General features: G+C 51.2%; 8 protein-coding genes across 8 annotated transcripts; 4 read left to right on the top strand and 4 right to left on the bottom strand.

The window, feature by feature from the left end:
• Positions 1-1,388: 1,388 nt before the first annotated feature.
• On the top strand, positions 1,389-1,810 carry VFPPC_15990 (hypothetical protein; the record flags this gene model as incomplete). Its single annotated transcript, XM_018293743.2, has 2 exons — positions 1,389-1,391; positions 1,448-1,810. The coding sequence occupies 2 exons, from the start codon at positions 1,389-1,391 to the stop codon at positions 1,808-1,810; spliced, it is 366 nt and encodes a 121-aa protein (XP_018143247.2).
• Positions 1,811-6,662: 4,852 nt separating this feature from the next.
• Positions 6,663-7,922, top strand: VFPPC_07755 (cAMP-independent regulatory protein pac2; the record flags this gene model as incomplete). Its single annotated transcript, XM_018286566.1, has 1 exon — positions 6,663-7,922. One exon carries the CDS (start codon positions 6,663-6,665, stop codon positions 7,920-7,922), a length of 1,260 nt encoding a protein of 419 aa, XP_018143245.1.
• Positions 7,923-9,170: 1,248 nt separating this feature from the next.
• On the bottom strand, positions 9,171-10,486 carry VFPPC_07754 (FAD dependent oxidoreductase; the record flags this gene model as incomplete). The annotated part of the gene is made up of 2 exons (XM_018286565.1): positions 9,171-10,325; positions 10,409-10,486. 2 exons carry the CDS (start codon positions 10,484-10,486, stop codon positions 9,171-9,173), a joined length of 1,233 nt encoding a protein of 410 aa, XP_018143244.1.
• Positions 10,487-11,357: 871 nt separating this feature from the next.
• VFPPC_07753 (cleavage and polyadenylylation specificity factor) lies at positions 11,358-14,312 on the top strand (the record flags this gene model as incomplete). The annotated part of the gene is made up of 2 exons (XM_018286564.1): positions 11,358-11,503; positions 11,573-14,312. The coding sequence occupies 2 exons, from the start codon at positions 11,358-11,360 to the stop codon at positions 14,310-14,312; spliced, it is 2,886 nt and encodes a 961-aa protein (XP_018143243.1).
• Positions 14,313-14,658: 346 nt separating this feature from the next.
• Positions 14,659-15,365, bottom strand: VFPPC_14295 (SYS1-related integral membrane protein; the record flags this gene model as incomplete). The annotated part of the gene is made up of 2 exons (XM_018292064.1): positions 14,659-15,064; positions 15,115-15,365. The coding sequence occupies 2 exons, from the start codon at positions 15,363-15,365 to the stop codon at positions 14,659-14,661; spliced, it is 657 nt and encodes a 218-aa protein (XP_018143242.1).
• An 803-nt stretch (positions 15,366-16,168) lies between these two features.
• On the top strand, positions 16,169-16,579 carry VFPPC_07752 (cytochrome c oxidase, subunit VIb; the record flags this gene model as incomplete). Its single annotated transcript, XM_018286563.1, has 1 exon — positions 16,169-16,579. One exon carries the CDS (start codon positions 16,169-16,171, stop codon positions 16,577-16,579), a length of 411 nt encoding a protein of 136 aa, XP_018143241.1.
• Positions 16,580-17,095: 516 nt separating this feature from the next.
• VFPPC_14294 (stress responsive alpha-beta barrel) lies at positions 17,096-17,546 on the bottom strand (the record flags this gene model as incomplete). The annotated part of the gene is made up of 3 exons (XM_022428913.1): positions 17,096-17,251; positions 17,307-17,417; positions 17,478-17,546. 3 exons carry the CDS (start codon positions 17,544-17,546, stop codon positions 17,096-17,098), a joined length of 336 nt encoding a protein of 111 aa, XP_022284378.1.
• A 2,352-nt stretch (positions 17,547-19,898) lies between these two features.
• On the bottom strand, positions 19,899-21,596 carry VFPPC_14293 (MFS transporter; the record flags this gene model as incomplete). The annotated part of the gene is made up of 5 exons (XM_022428912.1): positions 19,899-20,115; positions 20,165-20,262; positions 20,324-20,613; positions 20,724-21,352; positions 21,409-21,596. The coding sequence occupies 5 exons, from the start codon at positions 21,594-21,596 to the stop codon at positions 19,899-19,901; spliced, it is 1,422 nt and encodes a 473-aa protein (XP_022284377.1).
• Positions 21,597-22,397: the final 801 nt, after the last annotated feature.

Below are 22,397 nucleotides of genomic sequence, written 5' to 3'. Positions count from 1 at the left end.
GGGAGATGCCGTCGGAGCCGGCTCGGCATGCCTTCGACGTCATAATGGCACATGGTTCCCACTAGCTCCGTCTCGGCGTGGGAACATCTTGGCATCAGACTGGCATTCAAGCCAAGAGAGCCTCTGAATTTCTGCAAGGTCAATTTGAGTGTCCGCTTCAGGAGGCAAATAAACTAGCACACTGAGCACACAGTGGCCTTGCCACTGCAGTAGCAGTGAAACAAGCTCTCAACTGTAAACCAGACGCCATTGTTCAGCATGCCAAAATGCCAGCTCCCACCGGAGCTAGTACCCGCCCTGATGACTGACGACCCCAGGTTCAGAGTGCGTGAGCTTTCAAGCTTCCACTGATTGGCTTCAAAGTCGATGCATTAAAATGCTCTTGTGGATAATGAAGCGTTGTTGTCGTATTCTTGTATCATTATGGCTCAGCTCAGGAAGCTCTGTGGTCGTGGGATGTTCTTTGAGTGAAATGCTACGCATTGGCCCGTAGCCCAGGTAGGTAAATGCAGTACCGGAGTGCATTGCGTCGGGTCGGGTACCTCAACTCAGGCCAGTGAACCCTATCGACGGGGCAGGAAGTCTATCGAGGTAAGGTAACCCGGACTCCACCATGGCCGCACACATACCCTGTTTTCCCGCCTTTTTTTGTCTTGTAACTCATCAGTCTTTGCCTCCAAGTTTCGCCAACAACCCATCTGCCGCCTGTGGGGAGTCAGATCACCATGTACCTCTTCAGGCCAAGAGACTCGTTTGGCGGGAGTGGACCGCAAGGTGAATTATACAGGGAGATCCTCAGTTGTATCAAGAGGGCTAGCATTTGCCCTTTGCAAACCAAAACACGAGAAGGCGAGAATCTGCGGCAATTCGGCACCAGCATAACGGAAATAGAGTTAAAGTCGCCAAGAGAATCAGGCCGTGTTGTGTCCACTAGCCAGGTATACCCTTGACAAGTCCCCATGCTGGTAGTGCAGGAGATTTATCCCCGGCGTATTTGAGTAATCATTTTCGAACCAGCACTTGACATCAACAGGCCGGCGAACAAGGCAAAATCCTCATCAGTAAATGATCTTATCACGGAACGTCCTATGCAGACGTTGGCGCAAGAGACAAGACAAGACGGGACAGGCCGAACTTGGTTCTGAATCGTGGCGTCTGGTGTACAAGCCGTCAATCTGTTGTGGTTCTGGGTTGTGCCATTTCTTGCGAACTCCGTAAAGAACTCGACTAAGACAAAGTCTCCGCTTTCTTTGAGGAAGGAAAAAAAAAAAAAAAATCTAATTCTGATAAACGAGACATGATCCATGCCACTTGTTTTGAATATCAGACGGTAAGACAGTAGGAAGTGCTGTCAAATAACAGCTGGACGCCTGGACCACAAACGATAAATGGCCAAAATTTCGTGTGCTGTCTGGCGTTACTGGGCAAACTCACCGATGGTAATTAGAGGACATGGAGTCTCCAGGTTTCAAAGCATTCCGTAAGCCCATACCCGCCGGTTACGCATTTGGCGAGATTTGCGTGGGTTGATAGCGTGGCCGAAACGGCGATCTTGTGCCGTTGTTTGTTTGTTCCAGCTGAGGAAGGGCGGACTAGCAGACCACCAATGCATCGAAATGGTTTTGCTCTTGGGCTCTTTGAGGGGGATGAGACATTTCATGGAGGGAAGCTGGTTCACGGGTGGCACATGCCTACAGTCGCGAACAAAGACTGGATTTCAAGTGCCGTGCGTAGAGGTAGGTTTGGTTTTCCTGATGCGACCGCGCGTAGAGGTTTACATGCAAAGTTGGCCCGGATGAGACGGCTTTGATGTAATTGCAGGCAGGGCAAAGCGAGTGCTATTTCGGAAGGCGCGACACCACGCCTCCTGCAATGAGGAAGGTACAACCCACCACTGAGTTGTATGAGTCGCAAGTACCAGAAATGATCATCAAAAAACATGAGACGGGCTTATCTCCTTTGACACCGGGAAACCTAGGCATGTAGGAGGGTAAATTACTCGAACCTCTGCAGAAAAAGGGTTTCACTGGACAAGATCCAGATCTGAGTATGCACAGAGTACGGAATTCTCTCGATGCATCTTCTTCAACCATACTAATCAGATTTCAACGTTATCAGAAATCGAGGATTGTTCCGAACCTCAGCCCGGATTTCACATTCAGAGTTCAGCCTTCCACAAGAACAACTCGGCAAGGCGGCACCTTGGTGCGTTGGAAGAAAGAGACTAGCAGCGCCTTCATGGTCAGAAGCATGCTCTTGTGCCAACCAGAAACAGGTCGAATCGCGTACTGTTAGAGCACAAGGTGCCGTAACCCATATTGCACCTTCTTGACTCCTGTGATTCTGAGGGACTGAGCCTATTACGCCCGCCCTTCCTCGTCAGACAGTCAGACAGGGGTGGAGCACGGCGGGGACGGCCTGTTCTTTGCTATTCTCATAGAGGCATTTCAAGGGGAGACCTGTGGCCCTACACGGGTCGAGATTGTGTGGCTAGCTGCAGGCGTAGCGTCACAGGTTATTTGAGCTGGAGTCAGGCTATGAGGTGTGAGGGCAACCGGTGTGCCGACTTACCCAGAGGCGTGGCCGCCACAACCCAGATACTGCCAGAAGGGCCGTTGTGCTGACACGATATTGAAGATTGAGCCGCCAACGGCGAGAAATGAGCTTAATGTCTGGTAGGACTTCGTCCGCGGCCGAAGAACGTTTCAGGTTTACTACCTCTCCGGCATGAGCTATTCGAGAGTGAACATTGAAAGAACGAGACAAAGCGAAAGTGGTCAGGGATCTAGCTAGGTACCTCAGTAGGTAAACAGCCCGGCAGACGCAGATATGAAATGGCCAACTCTGGTTTGCAACATCTGTCAAGCAAGCTCAAAGCTTGCGCCTGGCACGAACCAATTTCTGCTGGCACTCTGTCAGTTATGGATACTGTACTCCGTACTCCGTATTAATACATTGCTCACAAATTTTGTTTTGAAGAAAAAAGTCTTTGAAGTCAGGTCGCCGGCTAAAACGGATCTGCTTTGATACTTGCAGATTTTAGCCCCATTGCTCTTACTGGAGTCACCAAGCCACACGGCCAGTCACAGATGCCCACCAGCCAGAAACAGATGGCAGCCATGATTGACAAAATGATGGTCATGTCTCATCTTGTGGTGGAAAGTCACCCTGTCAGGGCAGCCCCTTTCGTCAACATGTCCGAGGAAAATTTAAGCTTAGGAAGGTAACCTATGACCTTATTGTGCCCATGAGGGGCATATTGGTACGTGCGATCCATCTGGATCGCAAGAAACGCAACAAAGCGAAGCTGGGTGATAAAACCCGCAACCAAGGGCTCCGGCAACATTGTGCTGCCGGAGAAAAATTATTGGCGAGAGAGCTATATTCAAGACTTGGGTCAGATCGTCGCCGGGAAGTTTGGAAGCTCCCAACTTTTGACTATAATGCCTCATCAGCGACGTGAAATCATGGAATCGTCTTGTGGCTCCCGGCGCCATGATAAACTGCAGTCTTCACTCCAGTGTTTGAGCCTGCTAAAATTCGGGGGTTGCTGAGTCTCGTGGAATTTTGACACCTGTACTCGTACAACTGGATTCTTTGAAGATGAGGTTCCGTTATTCCCGCAGGTTGCTCCATCGCCTGTCGTGTGTGGCAATCTGGCACTGCTTGTTCCAAATTTGCCCACCAAGGACCGCGATTTCTTGGCTTTCTCATGGATCCTCCCCGTCTTGGTTTCTTGGCTCGGCCGACCGGCACGCTCCAAGCTTCTTTGTGTCAATCTTTATTCCCGATCGACCTCTGGTGACACACCCCTGTGGCAAGATGGCAAGCTTTGCGTGTTTTACTACTTGTCAGAGCACAAGACGTGTAAGAGGTCGCTAATTGCTGGCATGCGTTGTATTCACAACAGCGTTTTTGAGATGCATCAGTCGTAACCGCCCCCTCCACACCCGCCCGATTCTGGCCTTTGTAGTCTCGTCTCAGCCGCAGGCAAGACGCAAACCAGAGGAACTCCAAACTGGGCGCTCATGGAACATTGTTTAGCCTCACAAATTATGCCAACCAAACCACCTAAGAAGCACAATCCTAGCTGGACCCCAGCGTGACAAGGGGGACCAGCCTGCACCCACCGCATTATTACAAACCAGACGCCACGAGCATGACGCCGGACTGTGGATTTGATTGGGGAACAGGACTTTAATTTTAGTGTGCCATTTGCGTCGACTGCGGGATAGCTTCCGCAAGATAGCCCGTCCGTGTTCATCGTCGTCTGTGCGTATTGTTGGCAGCATATTCGAGATAGCAATTTGCAGCCTCTCTGCCTGCCAGGAGCCATTAAGATATACGAGACAAACGTTTCGAATCCTTTTCTTCATGTAGATGTAAGTAGCACTTACGATGATTCTCTTGCGTATGGCCCCTCCCACATTCCGATGTCCGGTTCGTGGCTTCTTCAGATGCTGGACTCTTGACTGTGAACAGCAGCCATGTCCGTTGTTGCCAATAAATCAGTCAAGAACAGTATGGCACGAAAACTAGAGCTGGGGAGACCAATACTCCGGAGTCACTGTCCAGAAACGAAAAGCATTGATGTCAGAACCAGGCTTGACATCTCTGGCTCAAATGGTGGAAGTCCCCCACACCTACTAGACCTGCTTCTTTGGCGATAGCTAAGCCAGACGAGCCAGGTTGGTGCCAACAAACGAAGCAGCTGCCAAAGAAGCTGGCTGCCCCAAGACCGGTTAGGGCATCCTGGTTGATGCTCTGCACAAACAAAACAGACATTGTGCCTAATTTTCGGGTTGTAAAACGGAACATCGAACTCCATGGGATTAAGCAACAGTTGTCAAGGAGAATCAGAACCCGGAGCACGCACACTCAGGCTCAATTCAACTGACTTGAGAATCGGACCAGACACAGACACAGGTGGGCAGGCCTGGAAGAAGCGGCACCGGAGCGGCAGGCAAAGTCTGACAGAGGCAGGAACGACGGACACGCATTTCCCTCTTCGCCTTTCGGCCTTTACTTTGTCTGGGTCTCGCACACCCCCTCCGTGGCCCCATCTTCCAAGATCCCTGTCATGCCACCCCCCCTTCTCGGCTCTGCGGCGCCGACTTATCCATTTGGCTCACTTTCATTCACACATTGATCGCTGGTCTTCTTTCCTGTCCCCTTGCTCATCATGTCACGCACGACGCCTTGCCCCAACCTTATTTCTTCACCCTTCCTGCTTTCTCTCATCTCTTCTTTCGATTTGTGCCATAACTATCTGTGTATCCGGACGGTATCGTACTCGGGACAAACTGGAAGAAAGCTCTCATCAGTTTGGAAACGTCGATTAGCAACCTACGGCCGCTAGTCAATAACGGCTTCAAACGTAACGCAACTGCAACCGCCGCAGCACCAGCACGACACGACTAACGCACTCATTTGCATTGCGAAATCCACTGCTTGAACTATACAGCTTTTCGTCACACAAAGCCAGCAGCAAAGCGACAACGCCAAGGCCCAGGAATAACAGCGATTTGCCATCCCAAACAGGTTCACATACGTTACTGGAAAAGCTTGAACTAAAAAGGTAAGTTGATGGGCTTCAATCAAACAACATAAATCTGCCTCGGACATTTTTGTCTGGAGTCGCTCTTTCGTTGTTTCTTCGTGTGTTTTCCCCCGTCCCCTTGCAACAAGCTTCTTCTCCGAACCGGACCATTCGTTTGGTATTTCGTCTCGCTACGGTGCACAAGCTACCTCTGTGAACCTGGAGAGCCAACAAAGTGTTACTCTTCCAACCTGGGCATGTTCTTTTTCTGAAAACTGTCCCTTTTTTGAAACTCCCTCAAGCGGGAACTGCAGCACAACACCTGTCTGCTCGTTCAAAGTCACAAGTGTGAGCTCTAGTTGCGCCGTGCCGTGTTCCAGGAGACAGGCCAATATCGCTTCTGGCTTCCCTTCGGACCATTCCCGTGCATTAGAAGGTTGCAACAAAACGACACCGAAAGGTGGATGACGGCACATCCTCTCGTCTAGAGTCATCGTGCAAATCGCCAAGCGATAACGCCTTGACGGCAAAGAATGGGAAGTTTGGTCGCGCACATCGACTGTCGAAAGGGATCCCTACCAGCACGGACATTGATGACGGCAAACCTTCTACCTAAGAATCCATGGCTTCTCAGATCCATTTTGGCGGGTCCCTTGTTTGCTGGACGTCTTTGCTTCATGTGGTAGCAAAAGCCAATACCAAGACATCTTGGCGCCATCCACAAGAGAGCTTGTCTTCTGCTACTCTCGCCCACATTTCCACTTGGTCACCTGCCTGCCCTAAATACATCTACCACCCCGACACTTTTGTTTATTCATAGGCTTCATTACTTGACATAATGCCCATTCATGATTTCTGACGCTGACTGGTCTTGAGTTTAGTCGCTCTTTGCAATTGACGTCGTGTCAGCTTGCCCGGATTTTCTGATTGCGACGATTTGAACTCAAGTGCTCGCCAAGCTGCTCGAACTTGAGTGGTTGGCCTTGAGTTCATAGCTCTTGAATTCATTTTGCTTCAGTGCAACTTGGGGATCCCTACTCAACAATTTATTCCCGGATTTGACGTCCTGCGAAAGCAGGTACGGTTAACAACCTTCAAAACGGAGTCCATTAGTTCAGACAAGATGGAGACGTACCACGGTTACGTGCGTACGCCCAGCGATGCCATCAAACTCTTTGAGGCATGTCGGCTGGGTCTACTACCCAGAGTGCAAAGGCGACTGTCCGAAAAGGAGAGACAGTCCATTCGTTCTGGCTCTGTCTTCGTCTGGGATGAGAGGGAAGCGGGAATGAGAAGGTGGACAGATGGGAAATCGTGGAGCGCCAGTCGTGTCTCTGGCAGCTTCTTGACGTATCGTGAGATGGAAGGCAAGCGAGGGGGCGGATTCGGGAGTGGACGACGAGGTGCCGGCAAAACGCCAGACTCTGGCCGTGGCAGTGACGAGGACCACGACGATGGCGAACCAGAGGGCTACCGATACAAAGCTGATGGCTTGATGAAGCAGTCATTCAGTATCACAACGTCAACTGGTCAACATCTCCACCTAATTTCATACTACTCCCGCCCTCAACCGGGACAGCCAGAACTGCCTCAGCCCAGCTCCGATCCGTCTCTCCGGGGAATTGCTCCGCCCAAGGGGATGTACCCTGAATCTAGCATGGGCGAGACGAACCAGACTCCTGCTCTCACTCGAGCACCGATGCAACAACCGTACATGATTGCACCTCATCATCCTCATGCCCACCAGCAAGGTTATGCCCAATACCCCCAACCCGGCTACGGTTGGCCACCGTCACCAGCGGCAACTCCTCCATATACCCATTACGCACCAGTTCCATATCCTCCTGGTGCTCACCCTCATGCGCTTCCCCCCCCTCATGTCGCCCATGCTCCTCCGCCTCACCACCTCGGGTACACTCCATCTCATTACACTCACGCACCGCCGCCTCCAAGTTACGACCGACCTTCATTACCGCCGCTGCAGCAGTCCAAACCACCTTCGATGCCGGCGTATCAACGTGGCCCGTCACCACCAAGACTCCAGGACTCCCCCGGGCACAAAGAGCGACAGGGATCACATGGACCGCTACCGGCACTCAACTCGGTTGCCGCTCCAGTGCCACACCCAGCAATGACACCACCTACACGAAATCACAGTGTGAGCCCGCCAAGAAGCTCTCACGACAACGGCTTAACCAACGGTGGGCATAGATCTAACCTATCAGCGTTACTCCATCCTACCAGTGACTCTCCTAGCAGCAAACCTGGCAGTAATGGCTCCGGCAATAGCAGCCCCAGGACAAACGGAGCTGTGCTTGAGAAATGTGGTGTCAGCGAGGATGCCAGAGCACTGAGAATGCTGGACAGGAAATTCTGCATATAATTCGCGGGTTCAACTTTGTCACGGATAGGACATTCGTTTCTTCAGTTTATATTAGGGCAAAATGGGCGGTTTCACTTTGATTATGCATTGTTGCTGAGTTAGCATATGCGGCGTTATGTTTGGTTTTCTTGTTCGGCTGGTGGGTGATCAAAAAAAGGGATATTTGGGACACGGCTGGCTCAATTTATACGACTCACTGTGGTGAGGGGAGAGAAAGAATAGGACTGGTGTTGGGAGGCTCCTTTTTGGCTCGTTTTCTAGAGCCACGTAAATAGATTCACAACAGCACATGTTTAAAGCGTGTCTCACGTTTTCGATGCACATAGCAATACATATGGACAAATTCGGTCTATTAATCTTGAAGTTTGGCGATTGATATCAACAAACTTACCTAGCTTCTCCTGCTCATCTCATACATGGCACTTTGGGCGAAACCAGACGCAATCCATGAACAGACGTGGTCGAAACATTTCAAGCGTAACTTGCCTATCAGGGAAAGTGGGGTCCTGCCAAGAGATCCAATCTGCAGCATGCATTCAGATTTCCAAGTCCACGTCATCACACTCCTACTTTGAACAACATAAGGTATGTGGGTGCAGAAATATTGCAATAATTCAGCTCAAAATATCCTTCTTTGTTCCAATAGCTGTTCGGATCAGGGGGGGTATTGTAATTTACTTTCGTGATGGGGCATGCATGTCGTGCGGGTGCTGGCCGCGTCATCGATAAAGCTTACCTGTGGCTTTGTGGCGCCTTTTTTTGTGTTCAGCAAGGGTTCGATGTATTGATGTGGGCGTTTCTTATCAATAGGGGGAGGGGTTGGAGTTGAATTGTGGCTTTGGGAGGGAGAAATGTCTTGACTCGGGGTGGGCGACGGGGTTGATTTAAGCTTTTGGTCAAGCTTTGGTGATGGGGAGGTGGTGCTTGGCAATGGGATGTTGTTTCTGTAGTAAGATGTGAGATGCGAGTGTACTGATGGGATATGTGGTGGGATTCGTGGTCATGATGGCTATTTCTTTATATTGTGGATGGTGGTGTAGTGGGAGGGTGCTGGGTGCGTTTTGCGTTGTGTGGAGTTGAATTGGTGATTTGCGGCTGAGAGCTAGCTGTTCTTCATTACTTATGTTGAAAGAATGGGTGAGAATAGTATATCACGGGTGCAAAGACTCAAAGAATACTGTCATGGATGCTATTAAGAACTCATCCAGAAGCAACATACTATCGTCGTAAATTCGTCCATCATGCCCATCATATAGCCTTGATAGCCCGTCTCCTTAAAACGGCCGACTTCTCATTCAAACCATGAAAATCATGCGCATCCAAACAAGCCTGCCGGCTCAGCATGACAGCTCCATCCTCACCACCTGTTCGGTCTCTCATTTCGTCCTCATACTCGTCCACAGCAGCCTTGAGCGACGCATCGCCAGAGTGCGCCTTCTTGATCTCCTGGACGAGGTTGAAAGCATCCAGCATTCCGTGGTTGGCAGCCTCGCCGCGATACATGGTCATGGCATGTGCCGCGTCACCAACAAGAGTAACACGGCCATCACGGTTATCCCAGTTGAAGCAGGGCCAGTCTTGCAGTGCGATTTCCAGAACGGGCGCTGAATCAGGTATGCAATCAACAGCTTGACGAAGGAGCGGGTGAAAACCAATAGCACGTCTCTTCATCTCAGCGATGCGCTCGACATCGCTGGGTGGTACTTCGTCCTTTTCGCTCTTCACCATCCACGATGTAATGACTTGTACTCTGTATCGCTCGTGGTCCGTTCCCTTGGTGCCATTGACTTCGGGGGATTCCATCATTGATATCCAGAGAAAATGTCCGGTTACAGGATGGCAGCCCTGGAAGAGGAGCGGGTCAATGTCCCGCAAGGGCTTGACCTGCTCCGGAGTCATGTCTACTGCTGCGCCGATGAACCGCACTGGAAGCTGGTGATTGCGATAGTTTTCTGGTACGAGAAACTTTCTCGTCTGGGAGTTGGTTCCCTCGGCACCAACGACTATGCTGCCTTGTGCTGAGGACCCATCTGTGAAATGAGCTTGTACCATGCCGTCGTTGCCGTCTCCAAGCTCAATGTTGCTTAGTCGCTTTCCCCAGTGGACGTGGTTTGCGACACCTTGGAGAAGAGCCTTGCGCAGTTTCTCGCGGTTAACTCGACGGCGTTTGTTTGGCGGGATGCGGAATTTGGAATCTAGGGTTTCGAGGTTGATGAAGAGAAAGTTGCCGTTGTCGTTGCGGCCAACTTCTGGGTCGACTTGGACGTTTTCTACGGCATCAATGGTGGCTTCGTCTAGCAGCTCGACTAGGAAGGGGAGCGCCCAGTGAATTGTGATGGCCCAGCCGTGAGGGCGAGCGTCGATGTGTTCATCCCGCTCGTATATTTCAAAGGGTATGTTGGCCTGTCATGTCATGGTTAGAAGGATGAAATGCAATGACGCGATGTGTTGAATCTAGGGCGCTGGTTGGAGAGATTTGATGTTACCTTTTTGAGACCATGAGCAAGGGTTAAGCCGACGACGCCAGCGCCGATTATGATAACAGGCCGTGTAATGGAGCTCATGACGGTGACTTGTGAATAGTTGCAGTGAGGTTGGTTCTCATCTATGTGACTCGGCTGGTCACTCTGCAGTTAATTGTTCAAGGTTTGAGAGAGCAGGTATCCAAAGGTGCACGCTCGGTCTATCGGGCGTCTAACATTCTTTGGATTGATTACTCAGATGACAAGGTCCTAGACTTCAAGATAATTGTGCAGGCGGTAGTCGTGTTCAAGAATCCGGGGATATCAAGTGGGGTTGCAAAGTCGGACCTGGAGCCGCGGACTCTGTTGATTGATGGAGATCGGAACTCAAGTCGATCGGAACGTGGTTACAGATATTGGAAGAAAAGTTCCGAAGCACGATACTTATGATGGCAACCGGAAGTGACACAAAACTGATATATTCTTATCATAAATGAAGCTGTCGCCGTCGGAAACGACCACTTGAGGTCTGGAGAGCACAGCAAGAGACCACCCCGCGGATCGTCAAAGCTCGTGTCATGTCTTGTCTGCTTCGATGTCGTCCAGGTTCCGCGGTTTGACGGTTGAGGAGGCGCTGTCGGACCGCGCTCCAGTGGGGCCATCCAAATTCAACTGCATTTTGTCGCGCTGTAGGGTAGGTGAGCTGACTTTGGCCTCTGACGCGCGACAATGTTGGCCCGACCCGAGCACCAATTGTATGATCCCTGTGCCTAGCCGAATTGATGTACGTACCTGCATCACTTTTTGGTTCCGACGCGATCAAGAGAGCTCGTTGGTGCCCGGCAGCATCTGTTTGCCACGACACGCTGTAGCTTCATTTTCCTTTGCCCCATCCTTGCGGCATTGTAGAGGAAAGAATGCTACCGCGAGCTTGCTGAATTTCCTCTAACAGAGCCGCTGTGCCGCAGCCACCATGTTCACCTTCTGTCCGCTTCAAGGCGCGCTGTCCGAGTCTACGGCGTCCCAGTCCCTCTTGGAGCTCGATGGTGGAGTCAAGCTCTTGGTTGATCTTGGGTGGGATGAGACCTTTAACGTCGAGAAGCTGGAAGAGCTGGAGAAGTGAGTTGTTGGACCACATGACGGACGACCTTGCGCATGGATTGCTAACATCGGCTTTCACAATGCCAGACAAGTACCTACTCTTTCATTGATTCTCCTCACCCATGCGACAGCTTCTCACCTCGCCGCATATGTTCACTGCTGCAAGAACTTTCCGTTATTTTCTCGCATTCCCGCCTATGCGACACGACCTGTCATCGACCTCGGCCGATCGCTAACGCAAGACCTATATTCCTCGACTCCTGCTGCCTGTACGACCATTCGCCAGAGCTCTCTGTCTGAGATTGCCTATGCATACACACAAACAGCTGCCACCGCGCAAAATTTGCTGCTTCAGTCCCCAACTCCCGAGGAGATTGCGCGATACTTTTCCCTGATTCAACCTCTTAAATACTCACAGCCTCATCAACCCCTACCGTCGCCATTCTCGCCTCCGTTAAATGGACTTACGATTACGGCATACAACTCTGGACACACCCTAGGAGGCACAATCTGGCATATACAGCATGGCTTGGAGTCGATTGTCTATGCTGTGGACTGGAACCAGGCAAGAGAAAATGTCTTTGCGGGCGCTGCTTGGCTTGGAGGTGCAGGAGGAGGCGGCGCTGAAGTCATCGAACAACTACGTAAGCCCACGGCCCTCATCTGCAGCAGTCGTGGCGCTCAAAAGTCAGCGCAAACCGGCGGTCGAGTCAAACGAGACGAACAGCTAGTGGAGATGATCAAGACCTGTGTTACCAAGGGAGGTACCGTGCTCATTCCTGTCGATTCTAGTGCCAGAGTATTGGAATTATCCTACCTGCTCGAACATGCATGGAGGTCAGACGCCACTTCTGATAATGGCTCTTTAAAATCCACTAAACTATACCTTGCGGGTCGGAATATGTCAAGTACTATGCGCTACGCCAGAAGTATGCTGGAGTGGATGGACGACGGCATAGTTCAGGAATTTGAAGCTTTTGCTGAAGGTCAACGGAAAGCCAATGGCACCAGCGACAAGAAAGAGGGCGGCCCATTTGACTTCAAGTATCTTCGACTTCTGGAAAGAAGGGCGCAAATTTCAAAGCTTTTGAGCCAGATTGCTTCTTCGGAAGGTGAATCAACCGAGGGCCGAGTGATCCTTGCCAGTGATACGAGCATGGAATGGGGTTTCTCAAAGGATGTCTTGAAGGGACTGGCGAGGAACCCAAATAATCTTGTAATTTTGACAGACCGGCCAACCGTTGCCAAGGATGACAAGCCCTCGATAGCGAGAACTTTGTGGGAATGGTGGAAGGAGAGAAAGGACGGGGTATCGGTTGAGCAGGGCAGCGGCGGAGAAAACATCGAAACAATACAGGCTGGCGGTCGAGAGCTGGAGATTCGCGAAGCCTCCCGACAAGCACTCGAGGGTGACGAGCTTGCTGTTTATCAGCAATGGCTAGCCACTCAAAGACAGCTCCAAGCAACCCAGCAGACTGGCGCTGCAGGGTCCCTTGAAGGGCCAGCTGACGTGGTGGACGACGCCTCTTCAGAATCATCATCAGATTCAGAAGACGAGGATGGGCAGCAACAGGGCAAAGCTCTTACGGTTTCAGCTACCATGGGCCAAGCTGGTAGAAAGAACGTCATCCTCAAGGATGAGGACCTTGGTATCAATATTCTAATAAAGCGCAAAGGCGTCTACGATTTCGACTCTCGCGGCAAGAAGGGCAGAGAGCGATGCTTCCCGGTTGCTATTCGACGAAAGAGAAACGATGACTTTGGCGAGTTGATTCGACCAGAAGACTACCTCCGAGCAGAGGAGAAGGATGAAGACAATGCGGATGGCGGCAATATGGCCATGGACGACGACAAACTGGGCAAAAAGAGGAAATGGGATGATGTAGCGAAAGGCTCAGCCGGTGCAAACAAGCGATCCCAACCAGGCAAAGGCCCAGTTGAGGACGTTGACGATGATGGCACCAACGCAGATGGTTTCGTAGCCGACGATCTTGACGACGTGGAAGATACGGAGCCTGAAGAACCCACTGGCCCATCCAAGCTAATATACACGACCGAGACCATCCAAGCCAGCCTGCGAATCGGATTCATTGACTTTAGCGGACTCCACGACCGCCGAAGTCTAGACATGCTGATACCCCTAATCCAACCTCGGAAGCTTATTCTCATCGGCGGCAACGAAGAAGAAACCCTGGCACTAGCAGAAGACTGTCGCGCGGCACTCGGCATGGACGGCGACAAGACCATCGACGTTTTCACCCCCTCAGTCGGCGTATGGGTCGATGCAAGCGTCGACACCAACGCCTGGGTCGTCAAGCTCGCAGACCCCCTCGTCAAGAAAATCAAGTGGCAGAATGTGCGTGGCCTCTCCGTCGTCACCATCAGCGGACAACTCCTCGCAACCAGCACTGCCGCCGACGCCGCAGAAACAAACGACGAAGATTCCGCCAACAAGCGCCAAAAGACGGAACCTTCCAACGCAGTGGCACTCACATCCACCGCCCTCACAAACTCGTCCAGCGTACTACCTGTCCTGGACGTCATTCCGTCTAATCTCGTGTCGGCTGCTAGAACGGCCGCGCAACCGCTCCACGTTGGAGACTTACGACTCGCCGATCTTCGACGGGCGATGCAAGGATCCGGCCATGGTGCTGAGTTCAGAGGCGAGGGTATTCTTGTCATTGACGGGTCGGTGTCTGTACGGAAGACGGCGGAGGGGAGGATCGAGGTGGAGAGTGTGGGATTGCCGGTCGTGGGGAGGAGGAATACGCTTTATGAGGTGAAGAGGGCTATTTATGATAATTTGGCTGTGGTGGCGGGGGCATAAAATGCATGGAGTTTTATACAATTTTGGTGTGTAGTTATAGGCATGTATGCATGTATTTGTATTACCGGCGATGAGATACGCCATGCACGTTTCTCGGAATAAATCTGCGAGGCACAAGCACTGTTTCTCAAACTTGGATACGAGTGTAGTGTATGACAATGTAGTTGGTATGAAGTCTATTTGTAGCTCACTCCATCATCTCATTTCAGCGGAAACCGTTGCTGCCCATGCATCCCCCGAAACACTATTATAGTACAATCCAAAAACGCCCAGCAATGCACGCTATCCCAACATACACAGCCCACTAGTCATGTTGAGTTTTAACCTTCCCTGACCAGCAACCCGTCTAGTCCTTCGCCTGCTTCATCTCCACCATTTCATACTCGCCTCCTCCATCCTTGCCACGTCCCCTCCCTCTTCCCCTTGCGAAGCCTTCGTCGCCGGCCTCAGCATCGATGCCAGCCTGGCCCTCCTCCGCAGCAACTTGGTTATTCGACGCGGCAGGCGTGGAACTCGAGCCGAGGATTCGCCCTCCTCCAAAAAAGACGGGTTGCAGCTCGCGGTACCGACAGCCCCATATGCCCAGGGCGACGGCTATGGCTGCAGACCCCATCATGGTCATCCACCACATGGAGTGTCTGGGGAGGGAGCGGGTGTATAGCGTTGTGAAGAGGAGGTGGAGGAAGTGGATCGTCAGGGCGAAGTCGGGCACGAGTTTGCTTCTTGCGATGAGGATGACGATGGCGACGGCCCTATGAGATTCATTAGCTTGTGGAAGTTTGTAGGGGACCAAAGAACGTACATGCAGAGACCACCGTCGATTAGCCATATGAATGATAATAACCATCCCCGTGTCGTGTCGCCACGGACACCGTCCCAGCCTAGTATCATGTCGACGCTGAAGCCCATGCCTGCGACTAGAGCCGTAAAGAGCATGAGGATGCCGGCTGTTACGTAGTATAGCGCTTGGAGGGTAGCTATTTGCGTGGCAATCTTGAGGGGTTGCAGCTCTGATAGTGCGCCTGCGCGCGGAGGCTTTCTCCTTCGAGGCATCTTGTGCGCTTATGTGTTTTCAAGGTTGTTTCGTACGGCTGCGGTATTGGGGAGGGTTTGACGCGGGTTCGCACAGTAATTTCAAGCGGAATGAAGGCGTAGATGCTGAGAGTTCGTAAATGCCGGGTTTGCGGATATTTTTCGTGATGCGTTGCAGAAAGAGACTTGATATAGCTGCCTTGGGCTTGGTCCCTGAAACTCGACGAAAAAAAAAGAGGTCGCTGGATGGTGTTTGAAGATCTGGTAAAAGCAGTCGCAAGAATCAGAAGAATGGAAATTCCTCGTCAGCCGAAAAAAGAGAAGAGCAAAGGTATCAAGCCGAAGCGCGCTCCGAAAATGAGGATCAAGGACAGACGGGAAGACAAAGTGTCAAGAGTCGGGTATGGGATGTTGGATGTTGGATGTTGGGAGGTTTGCGATCATGGGGTCCCAGCCATGTGCCGTCCAGTTTGCCTCTGCAGGGGGCAGGAGTAGCTGCGTCGGACTTGCTCTTGCCAGTTTGCCCGTTGCCGCATGGTGGCAGGCATCTAATTGGTTCACCGCCCGGGATTCTGCCATGGTCGTCATAGCTTGAAAGCTTCGATTTGGAAGCTCCAGACGGACATGATACATAAAAGGTTCAAATGTTATTTGACAAGTCAACCCCTACAACGCACCAACATCACAATTGAAGAGTGCAATTGATTCCCACCAAAACCAGGGTCTTAATCAAACCAATCCGGTGCAAGCGGTTACTTCAAAAGATACACTAGCACACCACATCGACACCCGTGCAAACCGCATCAGCACAACGCCAACTCACAATGGGCTGGTGGCCATTCTCATCATCCTCCCGCAGCGACGAGATCCGCTCCGGCACCGCCATTCCCACACGCCAGGAACGAGCCGTCTGCTGGGCCGCCCGCGACGCATACTTTGCCTGTCTCGATGCGCATGACATCCTCGACGCCAACAAGGACGCCGCGGCGGCGAAGAAGGCGTGTCCCCGGCAGAGCGACGATTTTGAGCGCGACTGCGCTGCTGCCTGGGTCAAGTACTTTAAGCAGTGGCGGGTAGCGGATATCCAGAAGAAGAGGAGGCTGGATGAGTTGAGGAAGCAGGGCGCACAGGAGATGGAGGTTTCTACGACGTTTGCGCCGGATGGTGGCGCGGCAGCGAAGGGAACGGGAAAGGAGGATATCCAGGATATGTTGGAGCGGAAGAAGGGGAGGTGAATGGCGTAAAGGGATTGGGGGAGCTTTGGATGGGGAGATGTATTATGTATACTATTATATACGCCACACAATGGTTGGTCTCGGCTCTTTGCTGTGTACAGTAGGATGAATGTTAAGGTATGGAATGTGCATCCGGGATGGGCGGCGAGGAAATCTTTGTGAAGTGTTGACAGTGCCTATGTTATGTTGTCGAGATGAAACTCACTTTCTGTACACCCTGTAATATGTATAATGAAGGGCCTACGACACGCATCGTAGCTTGATAGTACACAATGTATTTGTCCACAACAACATGACCACAAATTCAAGTAATTCGCTCAGTTTGCCGCACAATGCCGCATCTCTGCCATTTTGAACAAAATCTCAATCTATAGACGCCAAAAACATAAAAAGGCTAAACCGCCGGTGCATTTGGTATCACGAAATATCCACCCAACCTGCTGTGCATTCATCCCCCCATTGTATTCGCCAACACCCTCCAACCATTTCCACAGTATCCAATCCAACGCAAGATGATCAAAAAACGCCGGGAGAAAAGTCAAGAATAGTAGCCTTGTCCAATCTTTGCAGAACCTCGAGGACAAAATCAGCCTGTGCAGGGTCCTCATTGACGTAGTAGTCGCGGTCTTGCTCGTTTTCAAATTCAATGACAAAGGCATGAGTAGCGCCGTGCTGGAGCATGTTAATGATATTCCATACAGCACATGTCTGACTCGCTGGAGCTTACCTGGCATCCTTCGATACTTCTGTCCAAGCCACCCATGGACGATTTGATGTACGGGCGCTTTGAAGTAGGATGGAGACACTTTTTCCTTAGACTGAGCATTTTATCGCAGAGCTGTACGGATGTCAGTTTGCGCGAATGGTAGTGGTTATCTTGGAGGATGTGCTCACGCACGTCTTGACGTTGCTCGGGCGTCTGACCGTCCTTGAATTGGAAGAGAACGACATGTACGACCGGAGCCATTGTGTTGGTTTACACTCAAGACGATGATGGTGTTTTGTGTGTTGGTGGGATGATAGTACAGGCAAGTTCAGGAACAAGCAACGCAATGCCAAAGTCAACACAATGATGAACAAAACCGAATCCCCAAAACAAGGAAATCCCCCCATTTTTAAGCTCATGACAAGATGCAAACCAGATAACAATGCCAGACTCAAACCCAAACGGGGCGTCTTTCGGCTCCAGGCCATCCGACTGATCAAGTGGATCATCAAAAGCCTGGAGCCGAAACACGTCGGTCCATCAAATGCCAAAACCTGCCTGGTCTCCAACTCCGTATAAGACTAGAATCCAAATCGGCCGGCTAAAAGGCGGACATGTCCACCCCGAAAAATAGAGGGATAAGATGGCATGCCTCATAAAAAGGCAGACAGGCCTTATGCAGCGCTCATTTTGACGTCGGCGCCCGGAATCGGACCATGTGGTGAACCGTTGTCATTTCCGATGCAGAAAATGAAAGGACAGGAGCCAAAAACAAGGTCAATCACTGGTCATCGGGCTTGTGTGACAGGAGGGTCGTACAGGGCGGGATTGCCTCGTGAGCCAGGTGGATGGACACAATGCGACGATTTTCGGGGCCGTTGCTGTGCGTGTCTCCCTGGTTTTGGGTGGATGTTGGGACGCTGATGACATTTGGGTTGAGTTTATTTAGCGTATTTGGTGTGAGTGTATGTGAATTGACAGCTTGATGTATGTACTGCATGTGACGTTGATGATGGCGCTTTATTTGGGTTCATACATGTGGATGGGCAGTATGGGTAAGTCCTTATCACCTCCCACTGCATGTGCTTAGTCGTAGCAACTGAATTTCAGAGTTGGAAACAATTTGATACGTGCTAGCAACTTTTGTCCCTGTTCACTTGGCTATAACATCACATCACATCGTCCCACATTGTATACATCTCTTTGACTCACACATAACCGCATGAATTCATCACATCCACAGCACATACCGACTTACAACTCGCCTCTTGTATCATTACCATACCATATCACACATCAGCCCATCAAACAAGTACCAATCGGGAACACAATGAAAACATGAAAGTTATATCTGTACCACCGCTCACTATATGACCTAACCAACACCCCAACCCAACCTATATCCAACATACATAAATACTCCCATCCCATCCAGAAGAACCAGCTTCCCTCACCATCACCCTCACCGTCACCCATCACAGCAAAATCAACCCATAAGTAACCAACCCAACCACAACAGAAAGCTTCTTCAACCCCGGCTCCGACGGCCTCCTCGCCGCATTATGAAACGGATTCGGAATCGTCGTCGTCGGCAAGCCCGTCCACTCCCTCGTCCGAACCGTCTGGTTCCCGTATTCATATCCCGTCGTGATAATCTCGCTTGTGCTTGTGCTTTCGTCCGCGTCACTCGTCGTCACACTCTCCGTCACATCCGTCGCCGTGCCATCTGAAGTCATCGTATCCATTGTAGATGTCGTGTCCATTGCGCTCGTAATCTCCATGGAAACAGTGCTGTCAACAGGCGTAGTCTGCGTCTGGGCAATCGCCAAGCCAACAAGACTGACTACCAATGCCAACAAATTGGCCATTTTACCGGCCATGATGAATTTATTCGTTTTAGGGGGCGCCGATATATGTAGAAATGGGGTAAATGCGTCTTTCATGCCGTGTTGTGCCTCTATTTTCTTCTTTTTGTAACTTTCTTCTCAATTCATCAAAAATCAAAAAGTAAGGAGCACTTCGTATAGAAACCTGGTTACTTTTATCCATCCTCACATACATACATATATATATTCCACGCGCCCGAATAGGCACGCAATACTCGCTGCGCATACAACTTACACCCGCTCTACGCGTCTGCTTCACGCCGCTGGCACGCTGGGTTGGAGTTTTGCGTGGCCGAGAACCAACCGCCTTTGCCTCCCTTGGGTCCACATACCGTGGTGGTGAGAGAGGGTGCGACATGAGTTGAGACATTTGGTGCGGATGCTGGACGGCGAGTGAGATGGATTTTGCGGTCGTGGATTTGCAGGTCAATTAATTCCAGGCGCGTGGCTTTGTGCGACAGATGGGTTTGACGTGGTGATGGTGAGTAGTGGTTGTGGTGGTGTTGGCATGATGTTTCAATTTATGGGTTTTTGGGCGCGGATGACTATGGTGATTGACGATGAGTCTGTCGTCAGTACCTGATGCAGTTTCAGTATCTACTGTCAAGGTTATTTGCTCCGATATGAGAAGATGCTTCATCCGTCCATAAACTATTCCACTCCAATCACGTTCAGCTCACCACATCTATTCCAACATGCTTATCCAAGTCGTCACCTCAACCCCTAGCTATATCGTATATCGAAACCTCGGACTATCATCCCCCAACTCCATCAACTCCTCCTCCTCCATATCCCTATACTTCTCGCCCACAACCCCCCTCTCCCGCCTCCCATTCTCCCGCGAATACCAAAACCACAAAAACCCATATATCGCCGTCCCCATGCCCACCATGCTCAGACAAACGGCATGACCGCGAATATACCTAGGTCCATCAGGTTTAGGACTTGACACGTCAGCAGCCATCCACACAGAAACCACACAAAAAAACATACTAAATAAACGCAGACATGACGCCTGCTGCATTTCCAAAGGTAAGCTGTAACCCCGTCGACGTGGTTCTCTTGCCGTACCGGGGCGAGTTATTCGGCAACTTTCACATCATTAGCAGATGATTCTTTACCAAGTAGAAACTGGGGGCAAAAGAAACATACCCACGCCAAGGGGAGTCCAACGACGACGTACAAACCACCCGCTACGAGAAAACACGCAAAATAATGCACGCTGCTCGCCACATCTGCCAGCAAGACGCCATACCCTACCACACTGACGGCTCCAAAAATAACACAGAACAGCCCCCTCATCTGTAAACGATCAGACAAGAACGCCGTGCCCATGTACGCCGCCGCACCCAGAAAATAGCACGGTATCGTAAGCAACTGCACCTGAGCGGTCGTCCACGTCCCCAGCGCCTGTATAATAGTCGGCAAAAACGTCGAGAACCCTACACCCATCAGTCACTGGCTCAGTCATTGCCACAGCAAACTCACCGTAAAGCATAGTATCAACCCCAAACTGCGCAACATAAAACGCCCACGCCTTCCAATCCGTCACCGACCCTCAACACATCCCTCCTCTCTATCCCGCCGCTGCTCTTCGTGCTCCCATACTCCCTCCGCCGCCTCACCTCCATGAGCGCCTTCTCCCCTTCGTCGAGGAACCACGCCGTGGGCGCATCGTTCGGCAGCACGAAGTACGTGACCACGCCGAGCACCACGCTCGGCAGGCCCTCGATGATCAGGATCCAGCGCCAGCCGCGCATGCCCGCCACGCCGTCCATGTGGCCTATCCCGTAGGCGAGCAGGCCGCCCAGCGCGCCAGCAATGGCCGCGCTCACGAAGAGGTAGCCCACCCGCAGGGCGAGCTCGTTCTTGGTGTAGAAGAAGGTGAGGTAGACGTTTAGGCCGGGGAAGAGGCCGGCCTCGACGGCGCCGAGGAGCAGGCGGCAGGCGAGGAGGCTGCCGTACGAGTTGACCAGGCCCATGAGCGTGGCGACGAGGCCCCATGAGATGGTGATGAAGGCGATCCAGCGGCGGGGGGTGAAGAGCTTGAGGACCAGGTTGGAGGGCACTTCGAAGAACATGTAGGTGACGAAGAAGATGGATATGGCGACTTGGAATTGCGAGGTGGTGAGGTTGAGGTCTTCTTCGAGGCCGTAGAGCCGTGCGTTACCGAGGTTGACTCTGTGATTTGTTAGATCGTCTTTCGAGTTGGGAAAGAGGGAATGGGAGTGACAAACCTGTCTACAAAACTGAACAGATATACACCCATTATTAACGGGATGAGATACAAGTCCAACTTTCTCACCAACTTCCTCTCCTCAACACCACTACTCGCATCTAGCAACTCCTCCACTGTGGCCCTCCTTGCGAGTTGCGCTCCATCGTTGGAGGACTTGTCCCCAGAGGTGTTCTCTGTGGCTCCCATCCCAGTAAATATAAATATACCGTAGGTGCCGGTTCGTAGTCGTGTGTATGAAGTAACTTCCACTCAGCAGAAACGTTTCTCAGACCCCTCAATTGAACTCAGCCCGCTTGCAAAGGCTATTCTCCCAATCGCAAACTAAACTCGACAGACAAAAAGTTGTCGCATGGAGTTTAACGCTCAAACTTCAATGGCCCGGATAGAGTAGGAGTGAAGAAAAAAAAGTGGCAAATCTAGACCGAGTCACCAGTTCATACGTTCCACTGCATATTCTGGATGCGTGCTAATTGATCCCCGCTGCAGAATACCCCGTACTCTTTATGTAAGGGAAAAAGGCCGTATCCTAGGCAGTGTTTCTCATTTCGAGACAAGCGTCCGAAAAGTCGAGTTGTCTCCTTTGCATGTCGAATTAGACTTCAAGATAGAGATTGTGCAACCTTTGCGTCCATCTATCAGCCCGAAAATTGTCACTCGCCCCACCCGATACCGGACTTAATGGCGCAACATGGATGAGCTAAACTTGACATCAATACATACGTCACGTCTCACAGCATACCACAACGCATCTTTCGAGGTCAAAGGAAATAGACCGTGTTCTACATTAATACAGCTCACGCTGTACAGCTAGTCCTTATCAATATACACCCCTTCGATTGATTCCTCTGCACGCTTCCGCAACAACCGCCGCCGAAAACCCTATCATGCCTGTGACGATACCATCTTCAGTAGTGCTGTGCAAAAGATATATATACAAAACCAGAAATATTATTCGACACACTTGACCACTTCTTAATGTGCTCTCCG

This window comes from Pochonia chlamydosporia, chromosome 4, assembly GCF_001653235.2.
Source record: "Pochonia chlamydosporia 170 chromosome 4, whole genome shotgun sequence".
Classification (NCBI taxonomy): Eukaryota; Fungi; Ascomycota; class Sordariomycetes; order Hypocreales; family Clavicipitaceae; genus Pochonia; species Pochonia chlamydosporia.
The sequence above is the reverse complement of the archived record's forward strand: the minus strand, read 5'-3'. Positions and strand labels throughout refer to the sequence as shown.